Below are 26,864 nucleotides of genomic sequence, written 5' to 3'. Positions count from 1 at the left end.
TAAATATAATATTTGCATACCTGTTTAAGAGAAGGTCTAAAATATGTTATGAAATGGATATAGTTGTGAGTCTTTAATGAGAAGTCTGGTCCAACACAGACAAACCTGAATCCAAATTTGAGCTCTCAGACATTGCACAAAAAAGTCATTTTGAAACTTCCTCTCCCTCTGTGACACAACTGCTGTAATCAGACAAAAACAAAACAAAAAAACAAAACACATCAATAATGTTACAACTATTGAAAAACACCTACAAATCTACACCAGTAAAAAAAATAGTTCACAACCCTAGCTTTTGCAGGCATGCTTCATCTCATTCTCCGAAGGATGAGCTTTAATGACTGTTGCATCTGTCTTTGGATTAATGGGAGCTCCCGGGGCATGAGCAGTGTCCAATCATCCCTAATTAACCAGCAGGTCGATGTATTCCTCCCAATAGCGGCTGTTGCTCGCAAACAATGGAGGAGCTGGAGGGGTGCAGAGGTCATCAAAAAAAGCTTGAGATTGACTGTGGCAGGCAGAGGAGAGGAGCGTCCATTTGTCTGTCTGTCTGGCTCGTCCTCGGGGCCGCCGCAGAGAGGGAGAGGGCAGAGGGAGGGTCAGCTTTAAAACGAAGGCGTAAAAGACAAGAAGGTCACAGTGAGGGAATAAATGAGTTTATTATCTCTAGTTTCCGGCAAATCTCCACAGCTTATACAAGTGAAGTTGCTATTTAAACTTACTTCAAGACCATTTTAGAAAGTGGCTGGAAGATGGTCATCATTTTTCTTGGTCAGTTTAATTATTTGTGTTACTCTCCATTCCACGACTACCATTGTTAGATCTGATAAAAAAAAGAAAAAGAAAAAAAAACAGCTCAACAAAATACAAATGTCAATTTTTTGATTAAAACACAAGAAAAGTCTTCCAAATTACTCACATTTCCAATGGCACAGTCTAGGGCAAGGTATTAAAAGATTTGCTTCGAGACAAAAAAATCGGATGAGCATTTGGGTACTGTGTGAAATTAATTTTATACTATGAATATCTTTGAAATACACTGCTAAAGTTTCTTGAAAAGTTTTCTCTAAAAGATCCTTATCCGTCTGATAACCCTCTGTAATTTAATCTTCTCAACTCTGATGACATTTTGGAGAGGTTTCTGTTCTCTATTTCTATCTTTGAGCTCCTCTGAACTACTTTCTACTATTTATTTCCTTAAGCGTGAGTTCAACGTTTCTGCCCTTTGCATTTTTCATGACATGCTACAGGACCAATTTCACACCCAGTGCACTATTATCAACATAAAAAGCTCAATAAATACACTGATTACGCCACTTGACAGATATTATTTTGTCTGGTGAAAGTGATTTAAGGTTTCGGTTCCTGCCACAAATAGAAAATAATGGCACAGAATTGACAATTCAACATCCAGAACTGCACTGCTTTCTCACTCAAACATATGTCTCATGTACTCTTGAGGAACTATTACATTGATCTAGGAATAAATCCATTATCTCAGTGATATTGAAATTAAATGTTTGCCTGTCTTTAGCTGTAAAGACTGATCCTGTGTTGAGCTATGGGACATATATAGTCACTTTCATTCAGATATCCTCACATCATTCATCATGTGATAATGTGAATCAGTTGCCAAGACACTGTTTACTTGTCCCTGTTCTCTCTCCCTCACCTAAGAAGCCACATCAGTTCAGTTAATGGAATTCTCTGTCTACAGAAATAAATTCCTTCAGTTCAGCAGATATTGATGCCTGGAAAGTGGAAAGATTAAAAATGTCAACTTTCTATCCAAATAAATAATGGAGAGTCTCTGGACATTGCATTTGGGGTATCGGCCTTACATTGTATTCAGACACATACATTAGCAGGAAATGTGCTGGCCGAAGCAGATCTCCAGAGAGTCTGAGAAATGCTAAATCTGTTCACTCTAAATCCAGTGTGGTTCTTGGAACCCCTCTGTCCCACCTTCTATCTGCCCCTGCTCCAGAAACACCTGAGAGAAATAAATGTGAATAAAAAATGTTCTTTACTTTTAGTCAGATGTGTTCAGTGAATCAAGATCAACTAATAAGTTCAATCAGATGGAAAACCTGCAAAATTGTGGTGTCCCAAGAGCAGGATCAATAACCTGTGTGTGTGTGTGTACCAGGGTGGGGTTGGATCACCTTCTGTGTAGGATCTTGGCAGTACTCAACAAGTATAAGTATATATACTCTTTTGATCCCATGGTCTCTGCATTTATCCCAATCCATGAATTAGTGAAACACACTCAGCACACAGTGAACACACAGTGAGGTGAAGCACACACTAATCCCAGCGCAGTGAGCTGCCTGCAACAACGACGCTCAGGGAGCAGTGAGGGGTTGGGTGCCTTGCTCAAGGGCACTTCAGCCGTGGCCTACTGGTCGGGGTTCGAACCAGCAACCCTCCAGTTACAAGTCCGAAGCGCTAACCAGTAGGCCACAGCTGCCCCTGGATGGACACAAACAACATGAAGAAAAGAAGAAAAGAAAGAAAAGAAAGAACAAGCCTATAACAATTGCAGTTGGGAGAGGTCAAAACAATAGCCTACAGTGATGCAAAATTTCAACCAAGAAGACTATGAAATACTGTACTACTAATAAAGTCTTTTTGAAGTCTTTCAGAATCTGTTTTTTTGGTTCTACAGTTTAACAGAGAGGGTTTAGGAATATATCACAACCATAAAATCCAGATGATATACTTACAAGATAAACTGGAACTATCCTGTTCAGGGATTAACAGTAATGAATATTACACATCCAACAGTAATGAATATTACAGAATATTATTTCTGATCATCACTTGTTGAGCTGGATTGGCCATGAAAAACATGGACATGACCGAATGGTCTAAGTCAGTTTTTTCATAATTCTAGACTTGAGAGGGTATAAAAATGGTGCTAAAAAAAAGTCTGTCATGTGTAGTCACAAGAGTAATAACATTTCTGATTATCTCATTTGAAAAGCTTCAGTGACTGAATAGGTCATTATTTGATAGTATAGTAGTACTATTGAAGTAAATTACAAAGTAACAATACAACCATTTCAGAGAGGATAGCGCTGTACTAAATTAGATTTTTATCTTTTATTCAAGTGAGTGAAACATTGGACTGCACCTGGATCATGCTCCTGTCAGTCTCGCTGACTGCACACCACCTTTGAGAGACTCAGCCGTCTTGATTTGGCTATACTTGCCACATACATGGCAGTAGAGAGCATGTGTGACAGCACTCGCTGCTTCCTGTTCTGTCTCATTTCACAGAAGCTGTTAGCGCGACTTGGCTCTCCGGAGACTTCACGCCCCCCTGCCCAGTCACATATGATGGATAACAACAGCCTATTTCTAGTCTCAGCACGGCCAGGAAGTATTCTCTCATTGGGTTACTTTCATGGAGGAGAGAAACATTTGATTATTAGCATTCAGTGCGGTTAGCTTATTCCAGTCAAGAGAGTTTCCAAGATTAAATAAAAACTAAAATATCTCCTTTTCTTTGATGGCATCAGCACCAGTATCAGCTCCCCACTGGCTTCAATGGACTTGACTTAGAAACAGGTTGACACAATTTATCTCATTTAATTTCTACTGACACTGAAAGTGACATCAGCAATCATTGTGTAACATCATATCCACCCTTCCTCCACAGCATTATTAAATTATGAACAAAGGGGGAGAAAGAAAGCCGTCAATGACTACTGATCATATCATCATATCATACCAATGTTGTCTCATGTCAAGAGATGATTACTCTGTCTGATTAAATCTATTTAAGTCTAACATCATTATTATCCCAAGAGGAAAGAATAAAGTTTACCTGGTCATCCATCAGTATACACCTCAATAATATTTCATTTAATTTAAAGCCTGTCACCTGGTTTGTGCACCAGTTGTCATGCATAACAGGATGAAAGAGTGATAAAGATGAACCTATTAGTTTCACACAACTTATCAATTATCATATATTAATGATAAGCAATTGCTTCTCCAAACTCTGCTTTGTATATCAGGAATCAAAATCATTGCTTTTGTCACTATTTTGAGTAGGACATACATGCCATTTAATTAATGAAGACTCATGAGATTGATAAAGTACATTTGTAATTATTCCAACGTCTGGACAGAAATTGTTTTGTGAAATGCAGTTATCTTTCCGAAAATGGTTAATTTATTTCAGGAAATGTGTCAAATAAATTGCTCACATGTGTCAAATAAAAACACCGTATCAAAAATCAAACCCTGACTGTCTCTTTTCACTGTGCTACAGATCACTGGATGGTTTTGTATAAAAAAGCAAGGAGGTTGACATTAGACACAGGCCTCCCTTTCCACACCCCGCACACTGATTAATGAGAAAATCCTCTGGACAAGTATTATTGGTATTCACCATGACATCCGACATTGCCTTGGGATGAAAATTCAGAGCAGGAGCTTTATGTAAAAGGGCCACTGACATGATCAGGAATAACATGCGATTAATTAAATCTACATTGTGTAATTTTTTGGGTTGATTCTTAGCAAAAACCCTTTTTTTCTTTCAAAAATATGTGCTTATTCATGTATAATTACTTCCACCCAACAAATCGAAGTATTCTCGTAAACGTAGAATCTGCCATTCAGAATGCATATGACCGAGTCGCCATGTTTCGGCCTCCATCTTTAGAATACGTTAGCCAAGAAGGGACATACCTGAAATTTTAGCTCTGCCTTTTGCGTTTGTCGGTCAGTTACCGAAAGACAGAGTTGTGCTCGCGGCTGCCGGGAAATCCCTAACGTTGAATCACCTGATGATCTCTGACTCTTCTTACGGAGATAGACGACCCTGTTAGCGTTATCTTGAACTACATATCTTGTACAGTATTGTTGAATATTGTTAGCACTGTTGTTGCTCGCTGAACATACAAGCCAAAATAACAAATCTATAATGACATTATTCATCTTGCATTAGGCTTTAAGGCAATCACACCATACACTCCCAAACACACCCCATGACACCAAAACATAGATCACACACCTGAGAAGCTAGGCAGGCTTAGGCAAGGCAGGCAGGCTTACTGTACAATAGGCTACAGCAGGGAACATAAGTATTGAACGTGTCAACATTTTTTTCAGTAAGTATACTTACAGTGAGGCTATTCAGAAGAAATGTTCACCAGACATTAGTATTTACTCAGGTAATCCACACATTAATCCATACATTAAAAGTCCAAGTAGAGTTATGCGCAAGTGGAAGATACATCACTTTATCATCACTCGCAAGATTTCTGATCAGGGAGTCAGAGAGTAGCCCAAGGTCCAAGGACCACTCAGAGAAAGCTCCAGAAAGACTTGGAGGCAGCAGGTAAAATTGCTAGAGAAAATCATAGGTAATGCACTCCACTGCCACGGCCTCTATGTATGCTCAACCCAGATGACTCCGTTACTGAAGAAAAACATATTGATGTTTGTATAAAGTTTGCTACACAACATTTGGACAAGCCTATGAAATATTGAGAGAATTTAGACTGGCCAGGCGAGATCAAAATGTTCATGTTTGGAGGAGAAATGGAACTGTACATCACCCTAAAATACCATACCAACAATGAGGTTTGGAGGTGGAGGCATCATGGTGTGGGGCTGTTTTCCATCTCATGTTACTGGCAGACTTCAGTTGAAGATAAATAGATAGATAGATAGATAGATAGATAGATACTTTATTGATCCCGAAGGGGAAATTCAATGCCTCAGTAGCCTACAGACATCACACACAACATGCACTTACAGCAGAAAGGGTAAAAATAAGTATATACATATAACAAAACACCACTGTACAAAAGAAACAGTCGAAGATAAGAAAAACTAACCAAACTAAATACTAAATATACTATATAAATTAAATAAAAAAAATCCACAGTGTGCTTGATGATGATCAAGCATGAGACATAAAGGCTTTTCCACAAAGTATTTGAAAAATGTAAGTATGCGCGTTCAATACTTTTTCCCTGTGTAATTCCACTATTACACATACCACTTTAATGTTTGCAAATTTTTAAATGGGTGGATGACCTGAGTTAATACTAATGTCTGATGAAAATGTCATGCAAATGACCTCACTGAAAGTATACTTCCTGGAAAAAATGTTGATGCGTTCAATACTTATTTGAACGCATCAAAAATGTATCATTGCTGTCTGGCACTTTTCCTAAGTCACTGAAAACAGCTGTTGTAAAGCCACTTCTCAAGAAGAATAACCTGGATGCCTCCATGCTAAACAATTACAGGCCCATATCCAATCTACATTTTATTGGCAAAATTATTGAAAAAGTAGTCTTTAATCGATTAACCACCTTCCTAACATCAAATGGGTATTTTGATTACTTTCAGTCTGGTTTTCGGGCAAATCACAGCACTGAAACAGCTCTCATTAAAGTTTCCAATGGCATACACCTCAACACAGATTCAGGTAAAACATCAGTCCTAGTGCTACTGGACCTTAGTGCAGCATTTGACACTGTTGATCACAATATTTTACTACACAGACTAGAACACTGGGTTGGATTTACAGGCATAGTTATCAGCTGGCTAAAATCATATCTACAAGAAAGGAGCTTCTTTGTTGCCATCGGAAACTGTACCTCAACACCAACGTCCTTGACCTGTGGTGTTCCCCAGGGGTCGATCTTGGGGCCACTATTATTCAACCTCTATATGCTCCCACTTGGACAAATCATTCAAAATAATTTGATTTCATATCATAGCTATGCAGATGACACACAAATTTACTTAGCTCTATCACCAAACAACTATGGTCCTCTTGAATCTATGTGCCAGTGTATAGAACAAATCAACACCTGGATGTCTCAAAATTTTCTTCAGCTGAACAAAGAAAAAACTGAAGTAATTACATTTGGTAAAAATGAGGAAAGACTTAGGGTTGCCACTCTCCTTGACACAAAAGGGTTGAAGGCAAAGGATACGGTTAAAAACCTTGGTGTATTAATTGACAGTGATCTAAATTTCAACAGCCACATGAAAGCGATAACTAAATCATCTTTTTACCACCTCAAAAATATTGTCAAACTCAGAGGGCTGATGTCAAAACATGACTTAGAAAAACTCATTCATGCATTTATCTCCAGCAGGGTTGATTACTGCAATGGACTATTCACAGGCCTTCCTAAAAAGACTATTAAACAGCTTCAGGTGATACAAAATGCAGCAGCTAGGACTCTAACAAAAACTAAAAGAACTGACCACATTACTCCAATTCTTAAGTCCTTGCACTGGCTTCCAGTAAGTCACAGATTTGACTTTAAAGCACTATTGCTTGTTTATAAATCAGTAAATAGAGCAGGACCTAAATACTTGTCAGACATGCTTCAGCAGTACACACCTTCTCGTCCTCTCAGGTCCCAGGTGAAAAACCTGCTAGTAAAACCTACAGTTAGAACTAAACATGGTGAAGCAGCTTTTAGCTGCTATGCGGCTCAGCTGTGGAACCAACTTTCGGATGACATTAAAAAGGCCCCAACTGTAGCCAGTTTTAAATCTAGACTTAAGACCAAACTGTTCTCAGACGCTTTCTGCTAACTGTGCCGAGTTACAAATTCTGAATCTGCCTCGATAATTATTCTACTTTGTCTTTTATTACTTTTTTTACTACTTTTGCCTTTGTTTTTGCTTACTAATTATTCTTTATTTTTAAATGATTTTACCTTGTGTTTTATGTTTTCTTTTTATTATGATCTTTACCTTTTAACTATTCTTTGACTATATTGCCCTTCTATGCTTTTATTTGTTATTATCGTTTGGTTTTGTTTATGTAAAGCACATTGAATGACCTCTATGAAATGTGCTATATAAATAAACTTGACTTGACTTGACTTATTTCCCTACTGTATACCAAGTTAAACTATACTGGTAGTGGACAGGGCTCTCATTCAGCATTTACAGTGTAAGTGGGGGCAAAGTTGCTGCTGCATGTACTATAAGCTGTTTCTGATCAACATGCAGAAATATGATATTTATGTTCATATCATTACATTTCTTCTTCAAATTAATTAATGATATTTACTTGCATTTCCTTGTGGTGCCATTATATCCTCCATAGAAAATAAAAGAGACGGGCTGTGTACTGTAATTTTAGAGTTTGTGCAGCTTGCTTTATATATTTCTGAATGATGAATGCTTTTGAAGAGTGAGGCCAGCTGAAGAGCTGCCTGAGTGTGCTGGCATTGTAATGTTCTCAGACAGCCCTTGAGACTGGGCTCTGGTCTGGACATATCAGTATGATCGGAAGCTGGGCTCATGGGCATCTGGATTAGATGGAGGATGACTGGCATGAACAGACAAGTCAGGTGAACACACATCTGTGTACAAAACTGTTTAATGAATGATGGGGAAACTATTTGTAAACATTACAAAATAAAATCTGAGACTGAACATTATGAACAGATAGTTTCCTTCTCACATGTAAAACTTCAAAATCCCAAACTCATATTGACTGAAGCCTCCCTCTCATCCTTTATTTCACCCACAGTTTGTGCTGATCCTAATAATAGACAGACAGATGGGTGAAAGGAGAAGGAAATCAATGATAATTAATTCCAGATCATCAAGAGATCCAGGCTTCGAACAAGATACAAAATTGATGTTGAGCTTTTCCTTCCTCTTGTGTTATGTAAACATTTGAATATTTGATACTGTCTCTTTGTGAAGAATGTGCTTCAGTATGAGCACTACTTCAGCAATCAACCGCTGAATTACCTAGAACCTGAGCGTTCTGCTTGGCAAAAAATACTTGAAATTTGTACATTCTCAATGTCTACAGATTCCAGTTTGTTTCTTATAGTAGAACTCAGTCAACAAAACGTATTGTATTGCCTTATTGACTGAATAGAAATGTCAAAATTAATGTAAAATGTGTCTAGGGAAATATCAGGTAAAGTTTGATAAGTTTTAAAGGTTAGTATCATTCCTGAGATAAAAGCATACTGTACAGTTTTAGAGAGATGTAGACAGTGTGAAAAAAATAAGCAACCTTGGAAGGCCAGCCTATCTCAGGAGATCCTAAAAGAATGTATCTAATGTAGTTTTGATACAAGCCTGCTTTGTTCACAGCAAGAGTACTTTATTTATTGTTAATATCATTTTAGACATTTTGACTAGTAGAACCTCTTTGGTATTCTGTTTGACTGCACACTATTCTGCCAGTTTTCAAATATGTCACTGTGCAAACTTTAGATATGAAGACCAGTTATAGTTAGAAGACAGGGTCAGCTCATGTCCAGAATGAGGCTGAAGTTTGTCTGCATAGTTGTTTTTCACATGCTGTTGCTATTCCTAGGTCATTTTTGAATGGTTTAAACTGAAAAACAAAACCCTCTGAATTGCTCCTTTGAAGTTGCAGGCTTCAGATAGGTGTGCAGATTCAGATACAGTTATAGATATGGATTCAGAGGTATGAGGGGTATTGCCTGATTGATGCCAGTTAGTGGTGAATACCAACCAAGGCCTTTGAGGACATGCTCTAAGAGAGAAGCTCATTTAGCCATGCCTCAGGAAAGGCAATCTGGAGACCATATCCTTTGGGTAAGCAGCAGTAAGACCTATAACAAAGATTTGCCCTTTCGTGTTATGCCAAACAATGCCCCTATGCTGTCCTAAAATCACTGGAACCTATGGCCCCTTGAGGCCCATTGATTAAATAAGGAAAGTCCAGGGGAATATCACAAAAGGTAGCCTACACACTGAGCTATAGAGGAGTATCTACAAAGATCCTTGATTTCTAGCTGCACTTTAACCCTCTCTAGTATCTATATTTCATCCATACCCTTGACTTCACTTCACGGAACATTCAGTGTGGATGAGAAAAAGGACATTTCCAATATAGGACAGTAAATACTTTAATCCATGGACTGGAGCTATAACTGGCAGAATGATGATGTTTATTTTTCCTGTACTCAAATTGGTTAGATTAAAATATCTGCTGAGAAAACATGAATGTGAATTCAATCAAAACTAGTCCGGAAAAATGCAGTTTGGCAATTCACATCATGGGTTCTTTCAGGCAGTTCTGGTCGACAGTAATGAAAACCATAACTGCAACCACCATGAGCCACAGATAATTCTTAGTGACATACAGAAAAATGTCTGAAGAAGTGGCCAAGTCAGCAAGCTCACTCACGAGAAGGCTTATCACCAACAGTGCTCCCAGAGACAGTGCCGCTGCACTTACCTGTCAGCATTTGTGACACTGCAGTAACAGATCTTGGAACTAGAGGGTGGTTATTGCCATTTCTCTTTTCCTGGCCTCAGCCTAATTGTTTTTTATTACTAACCCGGAAACTAATGATCCTACAAAGAACACACCCGCGCCTCTTTAAGTTGAGGTCACTGGATATTTATGTCTGTGAACAATCACATCAGTCTGCAATAACAATATATATATATCCCATTTGGTATTGCTCATCACACTGTAATTTTTTTAAAGGCTAATTATTATTATATTGTAATTATACAGCAATAGCAAGAATGTTTTTAAAAGCTGCTAAGTTTAACAACATACACTATTCTATTCTTTATTTATTTTTCATGACACTTAAATCAAAGCAACTTAGAACATCAGGTGGCTTCCCATTTTTATCAGTTATGTATGCACCCTACAGATCAAAGATATAACCTTGGGACTGGGAGAACCTTGATCTTCCTGCTGAGCTACTGAACTCTTTTAGAGAGGGTGGTTATTGCCATTTCTTTTTTATTCCTTACAGTAAAAGCAAAAGTAACCATTGGAAGTACCATTTCACAATCAACAAAGTACTTATTTTCCTGAGGTCCAGGGTTTAAAGATGCTAATGTTCACCAGCACCACTGTGTACAGGACAAAGTTCTGTCAGTTTCTGATACTCATCATGCTGGCTGCATCTTTATGGATGGAATACATTTTTTACCGAAGGGGCGAAACCGAATTACCATCTAATATGTAGGTGTGAAGATATTCACACATGCATATGCAGACATGTATACAATACACAGCTGAACACTGCATTGCAAAGCACTTTAGTGCACAATCAATAATTAAATGATAGATGTGACCAGATAAAAGTACTTATATTTTCTGTGGAATCCAATCCTGTATCCTGGCATTGAGTAGATAAGCAGCTGCGAACATTTTGAGAACTTTTTTCTGTCCCATAGAGTACTGGGGATTCATGGCTGAATTTTGCATAATTACTTTGTCTTGAAACCCACACACTTATCCCCTGTTTCACAACAAGAGTTTCAACTCTTTTCACAGCACTGTGTATATTCTCCCACTCACTGAATCATGGATATTAAAATAGTTATCTTAATTAAGAATAAATAAAAAAGTATAATAGACCGGGGATATACAATTAAACTATACAGTATATTATACTATGTGGTATGGGAACTCTACTGCCGTCAACCAAAGGATTGTATGTATCCCTCCATCCTGGGCTTAAAAAGGACGGTGTGCCAGTAAAGCCTATAGGATTAAAAAGGCCTCAGCCACCCCAACTGTAGTTGAGCCTGGAGACATTTTTTTGACATTTTTTTCCATCTTAGACACTTGGCTTAGACACACATACACACACACACACACACACACACACACATCTGCGCATACACAAACAATGGAATTATTTAATTACTGCAATGTCAACCAACCAGAACACAATACATTTACTCTGTGGCCTGCATCATGATGGTGTGACAATACAGGAATTTGGAATCATAATGTTTTGTGCAGCAAAATAGCAGTGTTGCAGTGCTGGTCTTATTCAAACAGTGTCTGGAGGGCCATTGTTGATGCACTTGTAGATTTAATAGCTTAATCAAGCATGATTACACTTGTCTTGGTGAAGTACTCTGTAAAGAATTAGACATTTTGCAGAGAGTGTGGTGACTTTCAAATGCAACGAAAGTTATAAAGTCTGGCATTAATTAACCAAATCTGAATGCTTACCACATCAGCATGTAAAGTAGGGTAGGTCAAATGGCCATAGAACAGGCTCCCTCACACTGGAAAATCTAAATTAAAATGACATTGCAGACCTCATGAGGATCTGTTTCTGCCATGGATTTGCAATACAAATTTACTCCATATTTGTCCTGTCATGGAATTGGAGTTGTGCATGAAAGAATGTAGACTGAGCCTGACACAGGCTGAGAGCCACATTCAGAATTCTGTCATGAGGCTCCAGGCTGCACCACTCTGTGATACACATGCTGAAAAAAACTCAGGGAGGACTGAGCTCATTTCAGTGAGGGACACTAGGTACGTAAATGTATTTGGATAAATCATTCATAAATCATTTGAATCTTATTTCTAATAGTTGTAACTCCAGCAGACACAGGAGAAAAAAAGAGAGTATTCCTGTTGAATATGTTTCCTGATTATGTTTACTGGAATGTACAACATTCTGCAGTGTGTCGATCCAACTGGATGATACCTGTTGTATATATTAGAGATTAGGTCACAAAATATACAAATATAAAAATGACAAATATAAAAATGTTTCATTGCAATGTTTCGACAACAAAAGGAATTTAATTTGACATCCAACTTCTGAACCTCATGCCAAAGCCTCATTCCAAAGCTCTCCTGAGAACATGTCTACTGAGTCAGATCATTTGTTGTGTGAGGATCCGTATGTTATATTGACCATGGAGCTGACCATTAAAGGAATTCACACTCCCCAGAGCTCCACTCAGCATCCCTGCCTCACAGTGTCTCATCCGGGCTTTCTAAGGCTCCCGAAAGCAGGAGGGGGAGAAAGGGCCTTCCATCGTGCGGGTATTTAGATGGCGGTTGTGGTGGTGGGCAGTAATCCCTGTGCTACTTTCTCAAAGACGGAACTGAAGCCATGACCACTCATCCATTCTCTGTGATCGGTAATTTAATGTCCTTTCAAGCTCAGCAGAAGGGAGTTTGCTCGGTGTCATGCGGGTTTCTTATCCGCATTGAGTTTCCAGGCAGGATTAGTGTAATAGGAAGGCTTACTCATAGCACCCTCTGCCCTTCTGGGATGAAACTTGATTTAATTGCTTTCCCCCTTCTTTTTTCGGTAAGTTGAGACCCGCGGCTTGTGGGGTAGGGGCTTTTTAACACGCCTTGGAGAGTTCGTCAACAATCACGGATATTTGTTTCTGGTTTAGAAAGCATCAATTTACAAGCTTTTACAACTCATGCATTTGAAAGACTTGCAGAGGCACATGATGCCTCTGCACATGCACATGATGCCTCAGGCCTATTTGTCCCATCAACAGTATTTTGTCATCACAAAGGCTTCAAAGAATGGAAAAAATAAAGACTAATTGCAAAGGAACCATGTGGTCGAAAAAGTGCTAAATTAAAAATGAATGGAAAGAAATGTGAGGGTATTCCCTGAATTATGAAAATATGTTAATATCAAAAAACAGCTGCTTGTTCAATAATTCATCTCCTGCTTCTCCCAGAGATTTAGTCAATGACTAGCTGTATAATCAGGCCTCTGAGGACAAAATATGTGACACTGTATACAATCCAAATCCTATGACTGTGTGTGTGTGTGTGTGTGTGTGTGTGTGTGTGTGTGTGTGTGTGTGTGTGTGTGTGTGTGTGTGTGCGCTCTTATGTTACCGGGCATCAGGTACTTTTGTGTTTGTGTTGTTCATGTTCTTTATCTCCGCAGACTGCGTACCAGTTATCGAATTACAGCAGAGGATATTATATGAGATTTGATCTCCGACATGGGTGGGTATGATGGGTCAGAGAGCACACACTTGGCTGATCCTTTGTGAGGTCAGTTTTTCTTGAAAAAGAATATTGAACCACCATTCTGTGATGTCCATAGAGAGCAGCTCCCAGCATTTATAATGATATATATAGCGATTGTATATGTGTGTATAGTATTGTGTATTTTGTATAAAGTATTTGATTGTGCCAATCTTTATCAACATCCATACAACAATTAAATGTGTTATTTTGTTGTGACACAAACATAATCTGTTGTTTCAAAGCTAATACTCTTCATATTTTTGTTTCTGCAATAGTTCTTTACAAGGTATAATATCTTCCATGTCACTGTAATGGTAATATTCCTCACTTTTTTAATTTGTTCCTTTGGTAGAACATATACACAGGCCTCCATAGTAATTACAACAGTGTCATGTTTTCTTTCTTAGCTCTATTATGCACAGTTCATTGCATTGGAGCAACCAAAACACAAAGTGTTGAGTCTAAGAATGCTATGACATTATCCACTGAAGCACATTCACAGTAACCAAAGGCTGAGACTATTGACAGTGGAGCCATGAAAAATCATGCCTCCAGATCCCCCTGGCCCTAGGTCATCTAGACTGACAAGCTGCTCCAACTTTTATGCTCATTGCCTTTACTTCAAACTGTTCTACCTTAATTAAGTATCGATTCACTAGCTGTTAAGAGAGTTCCCAATAAAAGCTAAAAACAGCCATAATATATATATCCATTGATAAAACTTTTATGTGTGTATAAAGTTTATAAAGGGGTAATGATGAATGTTATTGTAATGTCATTTAATTAGGATAAAGAATACAAATTCAGTGACACCTAAAATCTTAATCTTACTATTGTTAATCTTATAGTGTTTAACAAATACATAATACAATGAAATAAATTAACCCTTGGAATTGAAGATGATCTGTATTCGTACTATTGGTGTACAGCTGGCACACTCAGTATACTAACTGAATTTGTGTGTCATCATCATAATGTACAATGGCCTGCTTTGAATCAAGTGCAGAGTCCCCACATATTAATCTTTCCCAAACTTGTAAAGGTTCTGTACTCTAATATATCTGTTTAGAAAAATCTCATGTTGGGAAACCCAATGGTTTATAAAGGGCACATAATGATACAAGCAAGATTGAACAGAGGAAAATAATAGAAGAAAACACAAAGGCAAATGTATTTGGAATCAATTTCAGATATGTGGTTGGAAGACAAACAGTGTATAAAATTAAAGAACAACACTTTTCCCAGAAGAAATGGCTCACAGATATAGCCTTTTCTTCATTTCACTTATTTGAATGGTCATTCGCTTGCTAAAAAAAGAATGGGAATGTGAAACTAGCATTTATTTGTGGCTGTGCTGAACAGCATTCTACCTCTTTGCTTACAATTTCCACACAAGTTACAATTTAATAGTCAACATTGTTTAGTTTCAGAAACCAATAATTTAGTGGGATAACTACCTTTTCTACAATTCATAGCCTACATAGAGGTTCTTTTTCCAAGGTTATTCAACAAGCCATATTTTGCAGACTCTTAGAATTTGTTCAAACATCCAGTAATTACTTTATTCCCCCATGTTTTTGGTGTTGTCAACTTAATGATAGGTCACAGGTTATCAGCATGTTGAACCCTTACAGGCTCAAACTCAATTACTTATTATTAATGGATGCCAGGTATGTCTCTGATGGTTCAAGGCTTACGGTGCTGATCCACTAGCACTTCACGATATTCTGTCGTGTCGCACTCCATTCTGCCGTGTCGCACTCCCATCTTTATGCAAATGAATCCATTGAACGCGAGGCGACTATCCAATGAAAGGACGAGGTTGTAAGTCCTTTGTTTTACCACAACGGTGCCTGTGAAACTTTGGTTCCGCTTACAAGACAAATTAATGTTTTAACAATCTCTTTCCGACCACCTAGTAGTCCATAAAACAAACGAAACTAGGATTTGGATGAATATATTGACTGTTGGTGTTTCTGGTGAGCAGTGTTACCACAGTTACCTTGAAAAAGTAATCTGATTACTGATTACTCCTTTAAAAAGTAACTTAGTTACTTTACTGATTACTTGATTTTAAAAGTAACTAAGTTAGATTACAAGTTACTTTATTAGTTACTTTCAGCAGCTGCCGACAACACCCCCACCGCCTCAACATAAAAATGATAACCGGTTTTGCCAATACTCACTATACTGGAGGTGCATTTTAACAGTAATGCCAACAATGTATAGCAGACATCCCAACCTAACCTACTTAGATACTGAAATGCAGATGTTTATTCAATAATGTCTAGTCAGTACACCAAATAAGGAAGGCCTATTGATAGAAATTGTGATAGTAAAATATGTAGATTTTGGTAGTTTGGCCCTTTTCATGTAGCCTTGTAACTAGCCATCTAGTATAGGCCTGAGTAATATGCAAATGAAATTGCACTTGTTAAACTCACCTCAACAAGTCTTTTGCAATCATTTAACCTGCCGTGAGCAATGCTAAAGTCACTGTTACAAACAGTGCAGTGTGCAATACTATCATTATGTTTAACTCTTATGAGACAATTGGGTACACTTTTGTGTAGTCTGATGTGAAATGGGTCTTAAATGTTCCTTTTTGAGGGGCACTGACTCTGCCATGACGCTCCTGTTCCTAGATACACTACACACTGAACTGATTAATTAAGTTCGGGAGAAAAGAGATATAAGCCCACCTACACTGAAAACTGATTGGTTGATTTAGCAAAACAGACCAGGATGCTCTCTGTCTTGATGCGCTTGCAGGCACACACGCACCACTCCTCTCTCACTCCCTCTCTATTGTGTGCGCGTTAAACTTAGATGCAAACGCGATTTGAAGTCTGGTCTGGCTTGAATTGCGTCCTCTTGTTCGCTCTAGGTTCCGGGAGATTTTATGTAATTTGCGGGCAGGATATCAATATGTGGGAGACTCCCAAAACTTCGGGAGACTTGGGATGTCTAGCTAGACAGCACTTTGTCGCCAGCACAGAATGTACAACGTACCTTAATGTTGTCATGTTTAGCTGACACAAACTCAAAATAATGACTGTATAGATAAAACGTGCATCTCTCTCCTCCCTCCATTGTTGTTTACGTTTGTGTTGCTGCGTAGTTTTACACGTGAGTTGTCATCATGCTGAAAAGGTTGGCATAGCCTACATGACGTTAATCCCCGAGACAAGAAGAAAGCAAAGGATATATCTTTTTACTAAGGAAAATTACAAAAATAGTAACGGCACAGTGATTTAGATAGGTAACTTTAATCTGATTACTGGTTTGTAAATAGTAGCGTGTCAGATTAGGCCTACTCATTACCGAAAAAAGTGGTCAAAATAGACTAACGTGTTACTAAGTAACGCGTTACTGGCATCACTGCTGGTGAGGATTTGAGATTGCATTGAGTAGTTTAAATAAAACAAGATTTCGAAATGGCTTGCTGAGTTTGTATAGGCTATTAATGTGTTGTATACTGTTAAGTACCTGCCTAAAATTGTGGTCCATCTGTGGAAAAACAATTAAGATACGTTAAAACGAACTGAATATATGCTGCTAACTGACATTTTAAACGAAACGCCCACACACGACTGAACGAGGGGAGGCAGCGCGACCCCATGCGTATGTCGTGTCATGCTAGTGGATCAGTACACCTTTTAGCCACTGTCTAACTCAGTACTAGTCACAGGCAACACAGGTGGGTCAATATAGGGTTCAACGTCAAAGCATTTTTATGGATTCTGGTACTGTTGGACATGCTAAATAACATACAAAATCCATCCTAGTAAAATCTGACCTTGGGAAAGGGGTCATTTTCAAGATGGCCACCAAAATGGCTGCCAAAAGGTGAGAATTGGCTATATCTCAATTACTATTCAGCCTACAGGGGTGAATTTGAGGTCAAATGATGGTTAAAATGTATCAGCTGTTCACTTGATTCACATATAGAGGAGTATGTATTATGCATGGTGTGAAGGAAGATGGGACATAAGTTGATTGATGCTATATTTCATGTACAGGGTATATGCTTTTAGAATATTATTAATCTTATTAATTATTAATCTTAAACTACATTTATTAGTATAGCATGCACCTTTGATCCAGATGTCACAACAATAGAGTCACCTCTTTGGAGGCTAGCTGCATTAATCCCATCTGAAACCTTTTGTCGAATTTGGACATTATCATTTCCATCTTCAACTTTGCCATGACAGATGGTACAGATATTGTCACTAAAGGACGCACTCATTATCGAATGAGCTCTTTCAATTGGGAAGGTGTGGAAATCATGGACTATTAGGGTGATAATTAGAAGAATAAAAATCTCTCTCTCTCTCTCCTTTGAGTAGAATAGGTGACTGAAAAGGCAGCATGGTTGGATATTTAAGGAAAATAATGGAGTGAAAACAATTCAGCAGATAGTATATTTCATTTCATGATCTCTGAATAAGATCAATCACCCACCCGTCTTTTTAGGATGAAAATTTGTAGAATGTCTCTCCCTATGATTCAAGTACAGTATGCGACTGAACTGACAGCACAGTTAGAATGTTGTGGGGAAAAAATATAGGTTGAAAACTAGTAGAATGAAATTATGTCCATTGCTCTCTATGCTTTGAGTAGACTGAATTGGCAGCAAGTTGTGGAAAGAAGGATTGATTAAAATTCAACCCCTTTGTACACCAAAACCATCTTTTTAGGGTGGCATTATTTAATGAAGGATGTACTTCAACTGCTGTTGTACTATAATTGTAACAGCGGCAAACTAAGCTAGCATGCTAGTTGCCTGTGTAAATCCTCACACCCCTCTAACCTTAAGAACGCTTCTAACCGCTGAGTTGGAAGCCTGGGCTTTTAGCTCAGTGGTTAGAGCGTTCGACTCCCATGGCGGTGTGTGTTGAGGTCGCGGGTTCGAGGGCCGTGAGCGGCGGACGAATTGCGACCTTGGTTACACTATCAACTGTTGAAGGAGAGTAATTTCACTGAAAATCCATAATTTCAATGAAAATATAAGCACATTTTGAATTTCATGCCAGCAACACGTCTCAAAAAAGTTGGGACGGGGGCAACAAAAGGAAATTAGGTTGATATGTTATACTCAAATAAATATAGGGTTGACATGGTTTGTAAATCATAGCAATCAATTCTTTTTGTTATTCTCATTTTACAAAGCGTCCCAATGGATCCATTTAGATTGAAAAATATGTAGGCCTCTTGTTGAATATGAATTAGGTGCAAAATGCTTTGAGAAGATAGTTTATGATTACCAATCTGAAGAGTACTTTTAGGGATTGCTTCTGCATTCATTATATACCAAAATTTATGACTACAATTGTGATCACTTTTGGATAGTGGCTTGATGCTTATTTAATATAATTTATAATACTCTCTTTTCTCTTTCTAGAAGATGCCATTGCTAGGGAGTCAAGGCCCAGCACCCAGCTTGCACCAAGTCTAGGGAATGTATGTGTTGCTCAGAACACAGTCTCTAACCTAGGTGTGTGCAATAATGTGGAAGTCAGAGTGTACACATTAATGGTGGATGAAATGCAAGAGGGCAGCTTACCTCCAAGTCCTGGGCCCGCCCACGCATTGTCTTCTCAGGATGATCAGCCCGTTTGCAACGCTCATATCTCCCAACTCTGGCAATGTTAACAGAATATTGTGAACAGGGAAAAGCCTGAAACAAAGACAAAAAAAAGATAATTATGAAAACGGACCCAAACACACAGTAAATCCAAACAGAGACAGGTCAAATCCAACTAAAGGTCCAGACTTAAGCATAGAAGCACTGGTAGGCCCACGAGCAGGCCAGTCCTACCATGCCAAACCAATTCCCCATTAAAGCCAGGGATATGATGCTCAAAACTGACATTTCGAATCAGTGTGGACGCATTTATCGCTATAGTTATAGTAGTTATAGTTATAGTTATCTTTAGATTTATCATTCCTGATGTGAACAGCCCTTAACACCAGTGGAATGAGTTTGGGCCTTTTTCCATTAGACATGGCTTTTACATCTATGCCTATTTGCATATATGTTGCATGTTTCTTGTTGCTGTAGGGACAGCAATATTCCAGGGCAAACAGCACATTTTACCTTAATACACCTATGAGCTTGATGAGAGGTTGGTATGTGCTAACCCTCACCAAAGGGCAGATGAAGGCATTAAATGACAGGAACATAAGGATGGGAAATGACATGTACAGGGAAAAAAGTGTCAATCTGGAGAAAATATGCATATCAGCACAAAACTAGCCTTGTTGTCTGAGGGATATCTGCCCATGCTGGCCTGTTGAAGGCATCAAAAACGTTGATACTTTCATATTTTTACTCATTATACTTCCTCTACACAGCCAAGTGCATGTTTGAAACATTTATGTCCATGGAGTATTAGCAGCAGGCTTGGGCTAATTCTATATGTTTCTTGCCCAAGGCTACATTAAATATGATAGCAGCAGCACTGAATTTAAATTCCCATGGCCTCCCTTAGCTCCTATATGGAATTTACATAACTGTATGTGATGACTTATTGGTCCTTAATTTCTTCAAGAGAAGGTGCTGTACAAAGCACCAAGCAGTTTAACTTAGTGCACTTATTTTAAATGCAAACTTTATTTTATTAGAAAATATTTATTTTGTACACATGCATTTGTTAACCAGGTCAACTGAATGGTATAAATAGACTAACGTTATGGATTTCTATTGCATGAACACACAGTGTCATAAAATAAATAATTCTGTATTCCGGACAATTAGTGGCTTACAAATTAGTAGCAGAAAAATAATTCTAGGAGTGCAGACTCTGGGGCAGACCTTGACTTAAGTTTTTCCTCAGGAATGTTTGAATCCTAAGTCCTGAATGGTGTTTGCTTATTCTCTGAATCTTTGTGCCTGATGTGGTCTGTTCTTGCTGCTCTCCTCCTGATTGTTGAGCACCACCTGCGTATGAGTGTAGTCGTATACACTCTGAGGTCTTAAGGTCAGTTCCTGCAGTGGTGAGTTGTTGTTTCAGCTGTTTTTTGAAGCAGTTGAATGGGCCTGCTTCTGTTTTATATTCCACTATGGACCCTTTCAAGAGAGTTCCATTATCAGCATCATAGTTGGCCCCACAAGGCTTCCGTTTTAACATTCCATATGTTATCTTACTGCAGAGGAAGTAGATTGGGGCCCAAATAGAACGTTCAAGCATTGTTTTTGTTTTTATTGTTGAAAGGGTCTATACAGGCTACTATAGTCACTCTAGGCATCTTTGTAAGGAAAATAATGGACTCAGATGAAAACATGAGACAAAAGGATCAGCCTGAAATGCATTTCTACATCTCTGACAGGCAGATTACTACCTGTTGTGTAGTGCAGTAAATAGCGCTGAAGACATTTCAGACTTCATAAGTGAAACTTGTAACGGAAACTTCAGTTTTGGTTTGACTTTCTAGTAAATCTATATCCTTAGTAATGCCCCGGACTTGTTATGTAATGCCAGATAGGGGCAGCTCTTATTGACATGCACAGCCTTACCCAAGGCTTAATAAACTATGAAACACACCTTACTATAGCTGTCTGTGCATGGCTCTCACCTTTCAGGGATTTCCAGGCATCAACCTCATTCCTGTCTTGTTTGATTACCAGTTGTTCAGGGCTGGGGTGTTCTGGACAGACTCTGTTGTCTTTTGGTCTGAAACATTAGTAAAAGACAACAAACAATACCAAGCTTCAAAGCAACATGAGAACACAGCTCTTTAAGTGATCAGGCAGTGGGAAGTGCACAGCCTCAGGTACATGGTTGATCTGAACATTTCCACACTAACCTACCGTTATACCTAATCACTCAAATGCATCCACAAACAAAACACAAACACCAAGGGGGCTCAACACTTGTTATGGTTTCCACAGAAAACCTATGTCCTTTCCATAGAAGGAATGTTTTCATTTCATTTTCAACAAACATCTTCAGGTGAAACATTCTTTTGTCAAGATTAGCTTTGTTCCCATCATGAATACATTAGGTATTGAGCATGCTCAAGATATCAGTGGTTCCATGTTACATGTTTCCAATTACAATTAATGCTTCTGAATACTGTGGCACAACTTATTCACAATGTTTCATCTCAAGGCCGCAGATTCTCTTCTATCAACATTGACGCTGCAATATTAATTGAAACATGTACATGCCCACTCTCAGTATATGCTTCAATCTCTTGAACTAGAGTGGGGTTTGCAGGCTGAACAGTTCTATGCTGCTGGCCACCAATACAAAAGCAACATAAACAATGGAAACGGCAATGTCCACTGACAGAACTGACCGAGAGGCCTTGTATCACAGCAACAACTTGATATCTTTCTAAATTTAAATGATGAATCAACCCCACAGCCTCAAGTGAACCGACTACATTTACTGAGCCATCCCAGTAATGTGGGGTCTCTCCTGCCAGAAACAGAACTAGGCACAGACTCAGGTATCAGCCTCATCCAATGTCTTGAGTTTCATCAAAACACTAGTCTCACAATGGATCTGTTTACACTTGGCTTTAAAATGCATCTTGGCAGTGGTTAAAGTGGGATTTGGCAGGTGGGGGAATGCTAAAATCCAGTGTCGGTGCAACAGGGAAAAATTACTCACCGTCGGACAACATATTAAGTATCGTGGTGTAGCAATACTTTTTAGACAAGAATTGCTGCTAGCTTCTTGGTCACCTCTGTACACACGAAAACCCCTCCATCTTGGGTGATTTGATCTCAAGTGGACAACGGAGGACACATCAGGATTCTTTAGCATTTTACTAAAAAACAAAATGTGCAAGTAGTTTGAATATCAAAACAAATGTAAACAGTCAGTCAGAATGTACCTTATGCAGCACTCCCAACTATCTACAGCACACCTGTTACAGCATCAGCAATGTAAATGCCAACTGTAACGCATAGTGTGAAATACACAGGCATATGTAGTGGCTCTTAACATAGATTCACTGGAGAATGATGAAATGATCCACTATTTGATGTACAAATGATCTGCATGCATATCAGTGCTTACTTTGCTCATTTGTGTCAGAAGTTATGCTCCTTTATATAGGAATGACAGTATAGAGGGAAAAGAACCTCTGGTGAGGAATCTAGATCTGACAAAAAATTTCAAAGTAACCACTTTTCAGCATACTTCAAAGAGATGTTTGCGTTTGATCCTTTAACTGCTAATATAAATGAATAAGTTCTATATGTCTTGAATATAGCCATTCTTTTTTTTCATTCTGACGATTGGGGGGGGTCAGAACAGTGTCATTATGCCGAAAGCATATCACAGTCAATTTAGACATAAACAGAGTTAATGCCTGGGAAATACTTTAAAGGGACAGCTAACTACAACTGCACACACACCACTCATATCCACTTGAAATCAACTTGAATCAGACAAAACACACATGGGCAATTACAGACAGCAGAATCTGAAATGGAAAGTTGATGTATTACTAAAGGGAATGTTGTGATCTGCATTGCACATTTAAGCATCCTGTAGATCTGCATTATGTATACAAAATACAACCAAACATATAACCAAAATATGTTTGTTTTTTCTCTCTGTTTCAACCATCAAAGCTGAAACAGATATGCTATGAATTAAAGATGGTGGGTGGAAAACGATTTTTTTGTACTGTTTAGCCATTTCAGACATTGTTCGACAATCTAAACCTTGTAATTGCTGATAATGATATTGGCTTCCCAGTCTAGAAGAGAGAGTAAATCCTGTTATTCAATGGTATGCTTTTCCTTTATTTAATAGCTAATATAACACCTACCACACTGATGTGATGCAATGTTGCATTAGTGTTTGTTTAGTGCCACTATCTGAATACATCTGAATTTCCTCTGAGGAAAAAAACTGGTAAATAACCAACTAATAGTAGCCTACTACTTAATACCCATCTTCCTCCTTAATATGGGCTTCCGCTGGAACCCTATGTCACCAAGTTAAATGAAAGGTTTAATTAATTGAAGTTCAATGAAAAATTAAAGGGTTATTAAATTCAGAACATTTCCTGCACTGAACTGGCACTGCAGAATATGGCTTTGGAATAAATGTCATACACTGAACATGGCTGCTCGTTGAGTTTCTGCTGTCTGAAACTGATACGCATCGTCATATTTAAAGAAGGAAACTTAGTGAGATGTTGGCTACTTCACCAAACCTGAAGCTGCGGTATGAAAGTGACAAAGACAAGCTTTGTTCCGTTGGACTAGACTAAGCCCTATATGCAGCTAAGTAGCCTAAACTTCATTAACATAGGCCTATTTGTTATATTGTCCACCAATTTGGTTTCTTTACGTGTTCATGGGTGATGGTTTCCGGATACCAATCTGCTTTTCCAAAAGGCATAGAATTTTTTGGACTTTCTCATGTGGTAATTTACCTGCAGCAAGTGTGCTTTACCCGCCCAGATGAGGGCTGGACTATGGGCGGAGAATTTGTACAATACCCTCGAGGTTGGTTTTTATGTTCAGTCTGGTTTCACCTGCTCACGCTGTCACTTGTTCACAGTGCGTAGCCTACGTGGACACTGGACACACGTTAGTCGATACTCGATAAATAGCTTAATATTTCAGATCCAAATATCAAATTGTGGCTTTCCACATCTGAACCGAAGAACACTTACAATAGCCTATCAGTTAGACTACTCTCTGCATAAGGAAGAACGTTAATTTCGGAAAGATGGGTTCATCTTCGTACCTCCTGCGTGTCTTCATCACTGCCGTAATGTTTCTGCAAGGTATGTTGGTAATCTGTTTTAATATGTTTTCCGCCTTTTGGATACTCTTCGGGAAGCTACGTGGGATATTTGGTTGGTTTCGCTGATTCCTTTTGCCAAGTTGTAGGCTATTGAAGACAAGTCTAGTTTTGGTTTGGTTTCTACGCTATCCGGCTATATTTAAAATCAACAAGTGCCCAACAGATAAAATATAGGCCTACACTAGACTTCGGCTAAAAAAGGTGCTGTGGAGTTCTTCTCTCAATGTGTTGAATGACTTTACAATTGCGGTTCAACTTTTCCTTTTCTGAAACAAAGTTTACAGTTTATGGATGTGATGGTCTATCGCTTACTTTAAAGGATTCTAATTGACATCGCCACTATATCTTGTTGACATTAGTCAGCCTGAAAACATGATTATAATGGAGTAATAGGCTACAGTTAGCCACGGAACTAAAGGTAGGGAGTGGAAGGGAGCTGACAACGCTGTCGCGGAGTTATTTCCCTGTTCGCCTATCCAAATAGGTGATATGCGTTTTTGGACTACTGAAGCCTATTTTCGGAGACAGGTTTTCGCCAGTTGAGGTTTTTCTGGGCAATGTAATAGCCTAGGCTATCTAACAGTGTAATGCTGTAAAGTTCATCCAGATGATTCACGTGATCTATTTTAGGCAGTAAAAGAAATTACTTAGCGAGGCTTAACAAGAAATGCTTACCGACCTCGAGCTGAATACAACCTTGTCTATGTGTGAAGCCTACATTTTGAGCTGACTTAACACCAACTGGGTTTAGAAATTATGAGGCCAGTTCATGTATGGATCCCAATTGTCGTCAAGGTAGAAAATAGATGCATTTCCATGAAAAGGTATAGTGCATTGCTTAATTACCTTCATAGCGTCAGTTTGGGACAGATTCTTTGCGATTTTGCGCTGATTTTGTGTGAGTATCGGTCTTAAAACAAACCAGAAACAAAACGATCCTGCTGTGGACACTGACATATTTCAGAACAGTCTTGATGACTTCCATGATTTCACTATATATTTTGTATACCTTTATTGTAGCTGGTTATAAAACAGTGTTATCTGAGAGTATCTGTTTGTCAGATTTGTTTGCTTCTCATGGTTAGAAGGTATGTGCCCTAATCATTAGTCGCTAATAAGGAGTCAACTTGACAAGACAATCTGTGTGCGTGGTTACACAAAGAAATAACCCAAAATAATGTAGTGACCTCCTTTGAAATGACTTCAGAATGGAGCAGTGCATCATCTTGTAAACATATCTTGAAGAGAAGATAAGTGAGTTTAGTCTTAATCTTGAAGTCCCTACGGATGTGGGAACAGTCAGAGAAAGGTCAGTTAAACCTTTAAAGCACTACTGTAGGGGGATATGATTGATCTTCCCTGACAATGTAAGCGTTATTTTGGGGGAACGCTAGATTAGGTGCTCTTCTTGTTTTCCACATCAGAACCTGAATATAGCACAGAAAACCTCCCTTGCAGTATTCATCAATCCTATGTTGTACAACTGATGTTTGTCAGCCTGTGTTTAATAATATCTTGTCTACTCTTATCTGTCTGACTGACAGTGAGGTTTCTTTATTTTTTGTTAGTCTTTAAAGAAGATACTGCCCTATGATTAAAAAAATAACAACAGCAGAGGAGTCTCAACCCAGCCCGGTACATTTTATAGTCATGTTCTATTTTCACTTATTAGAACATAATAAATGATGCATATGTGTGAATCATGTGATGCAATGAATGACATTCCTTATGACTGTTGAGTAATAAGTATCAAACAAGGAACTGAAACACCATGCTGGGGGGTTCCTTAGAAGCTTACTTTCCAGAGAAATATAAATATGCAGACTTATTATCTCTATACGGAATTTCCAACTCAAACACGTCATTCAAATGACATCAGCAGACCACAGCAAACTGTTCCCATAACTTGTTACAGTTTTGTCATACAACATAACGTTACATATCTAGTGTATTAGATATGGCAATGCTTAGAATAAAATATTGGACTATCATGTTTTGGACTATTGTGTAACTTACACCATGCAAATTTGAATATATTCAGAAAATATCCCTCAAGGCATCAACTTAGATATAACTAAAACCAAACCAATTTCTGTGATTAAACGACAAAATATACTGGTGAGGAGAGGCCTCACCTCTATCAGGTCAGTCTTGAGTCTATTATCTATGCAAACACCACCAGGGACCAGGCTGCACTGTGAAAAGGGGGGAAAGTCGTCACAAAAAGCTTTTATGGCAGATTGCTTTATTCCTGTGACAGGCAAGGCATCTGCTTTTTACCGCTGGGTGCCCCACCCCCTTTC

At 38.5% G+C, this 26,864-nt stretch overlaps 1 protein-coding gene and 1 long non-coding RNA gene across 3 annotated transcripts in view; one reads left to right on the top strand and one right to left on the bottom strand.

The window, feature by feature from the left end:
* Window positions 1-728: 728 nt before the first annotated feature.
* LOC121708685 lies at window positions 729-20,838 on the bottom strand. Its single transcript, XR_006031744.1, has 3 exons — window positions 20,598-20,838; window positions 19,347-19,460; window positions 729-823 (listed from the first exon to the last, which is right to left on the bottom strand). It is a non-coding gene; the product is annotated as an uncharacterized LOC121708685 (long non-coding RNA).
* A 3,430-nt stretch (window positions 20,839-24,268) lies between these two features.
* alcama (activated leukocyte cell adhesion molecule a) overlaps window positions 24,269-26,864 on the top strand; it is a 39,057-nt gene continuing 36,461 nt past the window's right edge. For both annotated transcript variants that reach the window (XM_042091493.1, XM_042091492.1), the window contains exon 1: window positions 24,269-24,541. In XM_042091493.1, the coding sequence (XP_041947427.1) occupies window positions 24,484-24,541 (58 nt within the window). In that variant the 5' untranslated portion in view covers window positions 24,269-24,483. The remainder of the gene's footprint in view (window positions 24,542-26,864) is intronic.

This window comes from Alosa sapidissima, chromosome 5, assembly GCF_018492685.1.
Source record: "Alosa sapidissima isolate fAloSap1 chromosome 5, fAloSap1.pri, whole genome shotgun sequence".
Taxonomy (NCBI): domain Eukaryota; kingdom Metazoa; phylum Chordata; class Actinopteri; order Clupeiformes; family Clupeidae; genus Alosa; species Alosa sapidissima.
The sequence above is the reverse complement of the archived record's forward strand: the minus strand, read 5'-3'. Positions and strand labels throughout refer to the sequence as shown.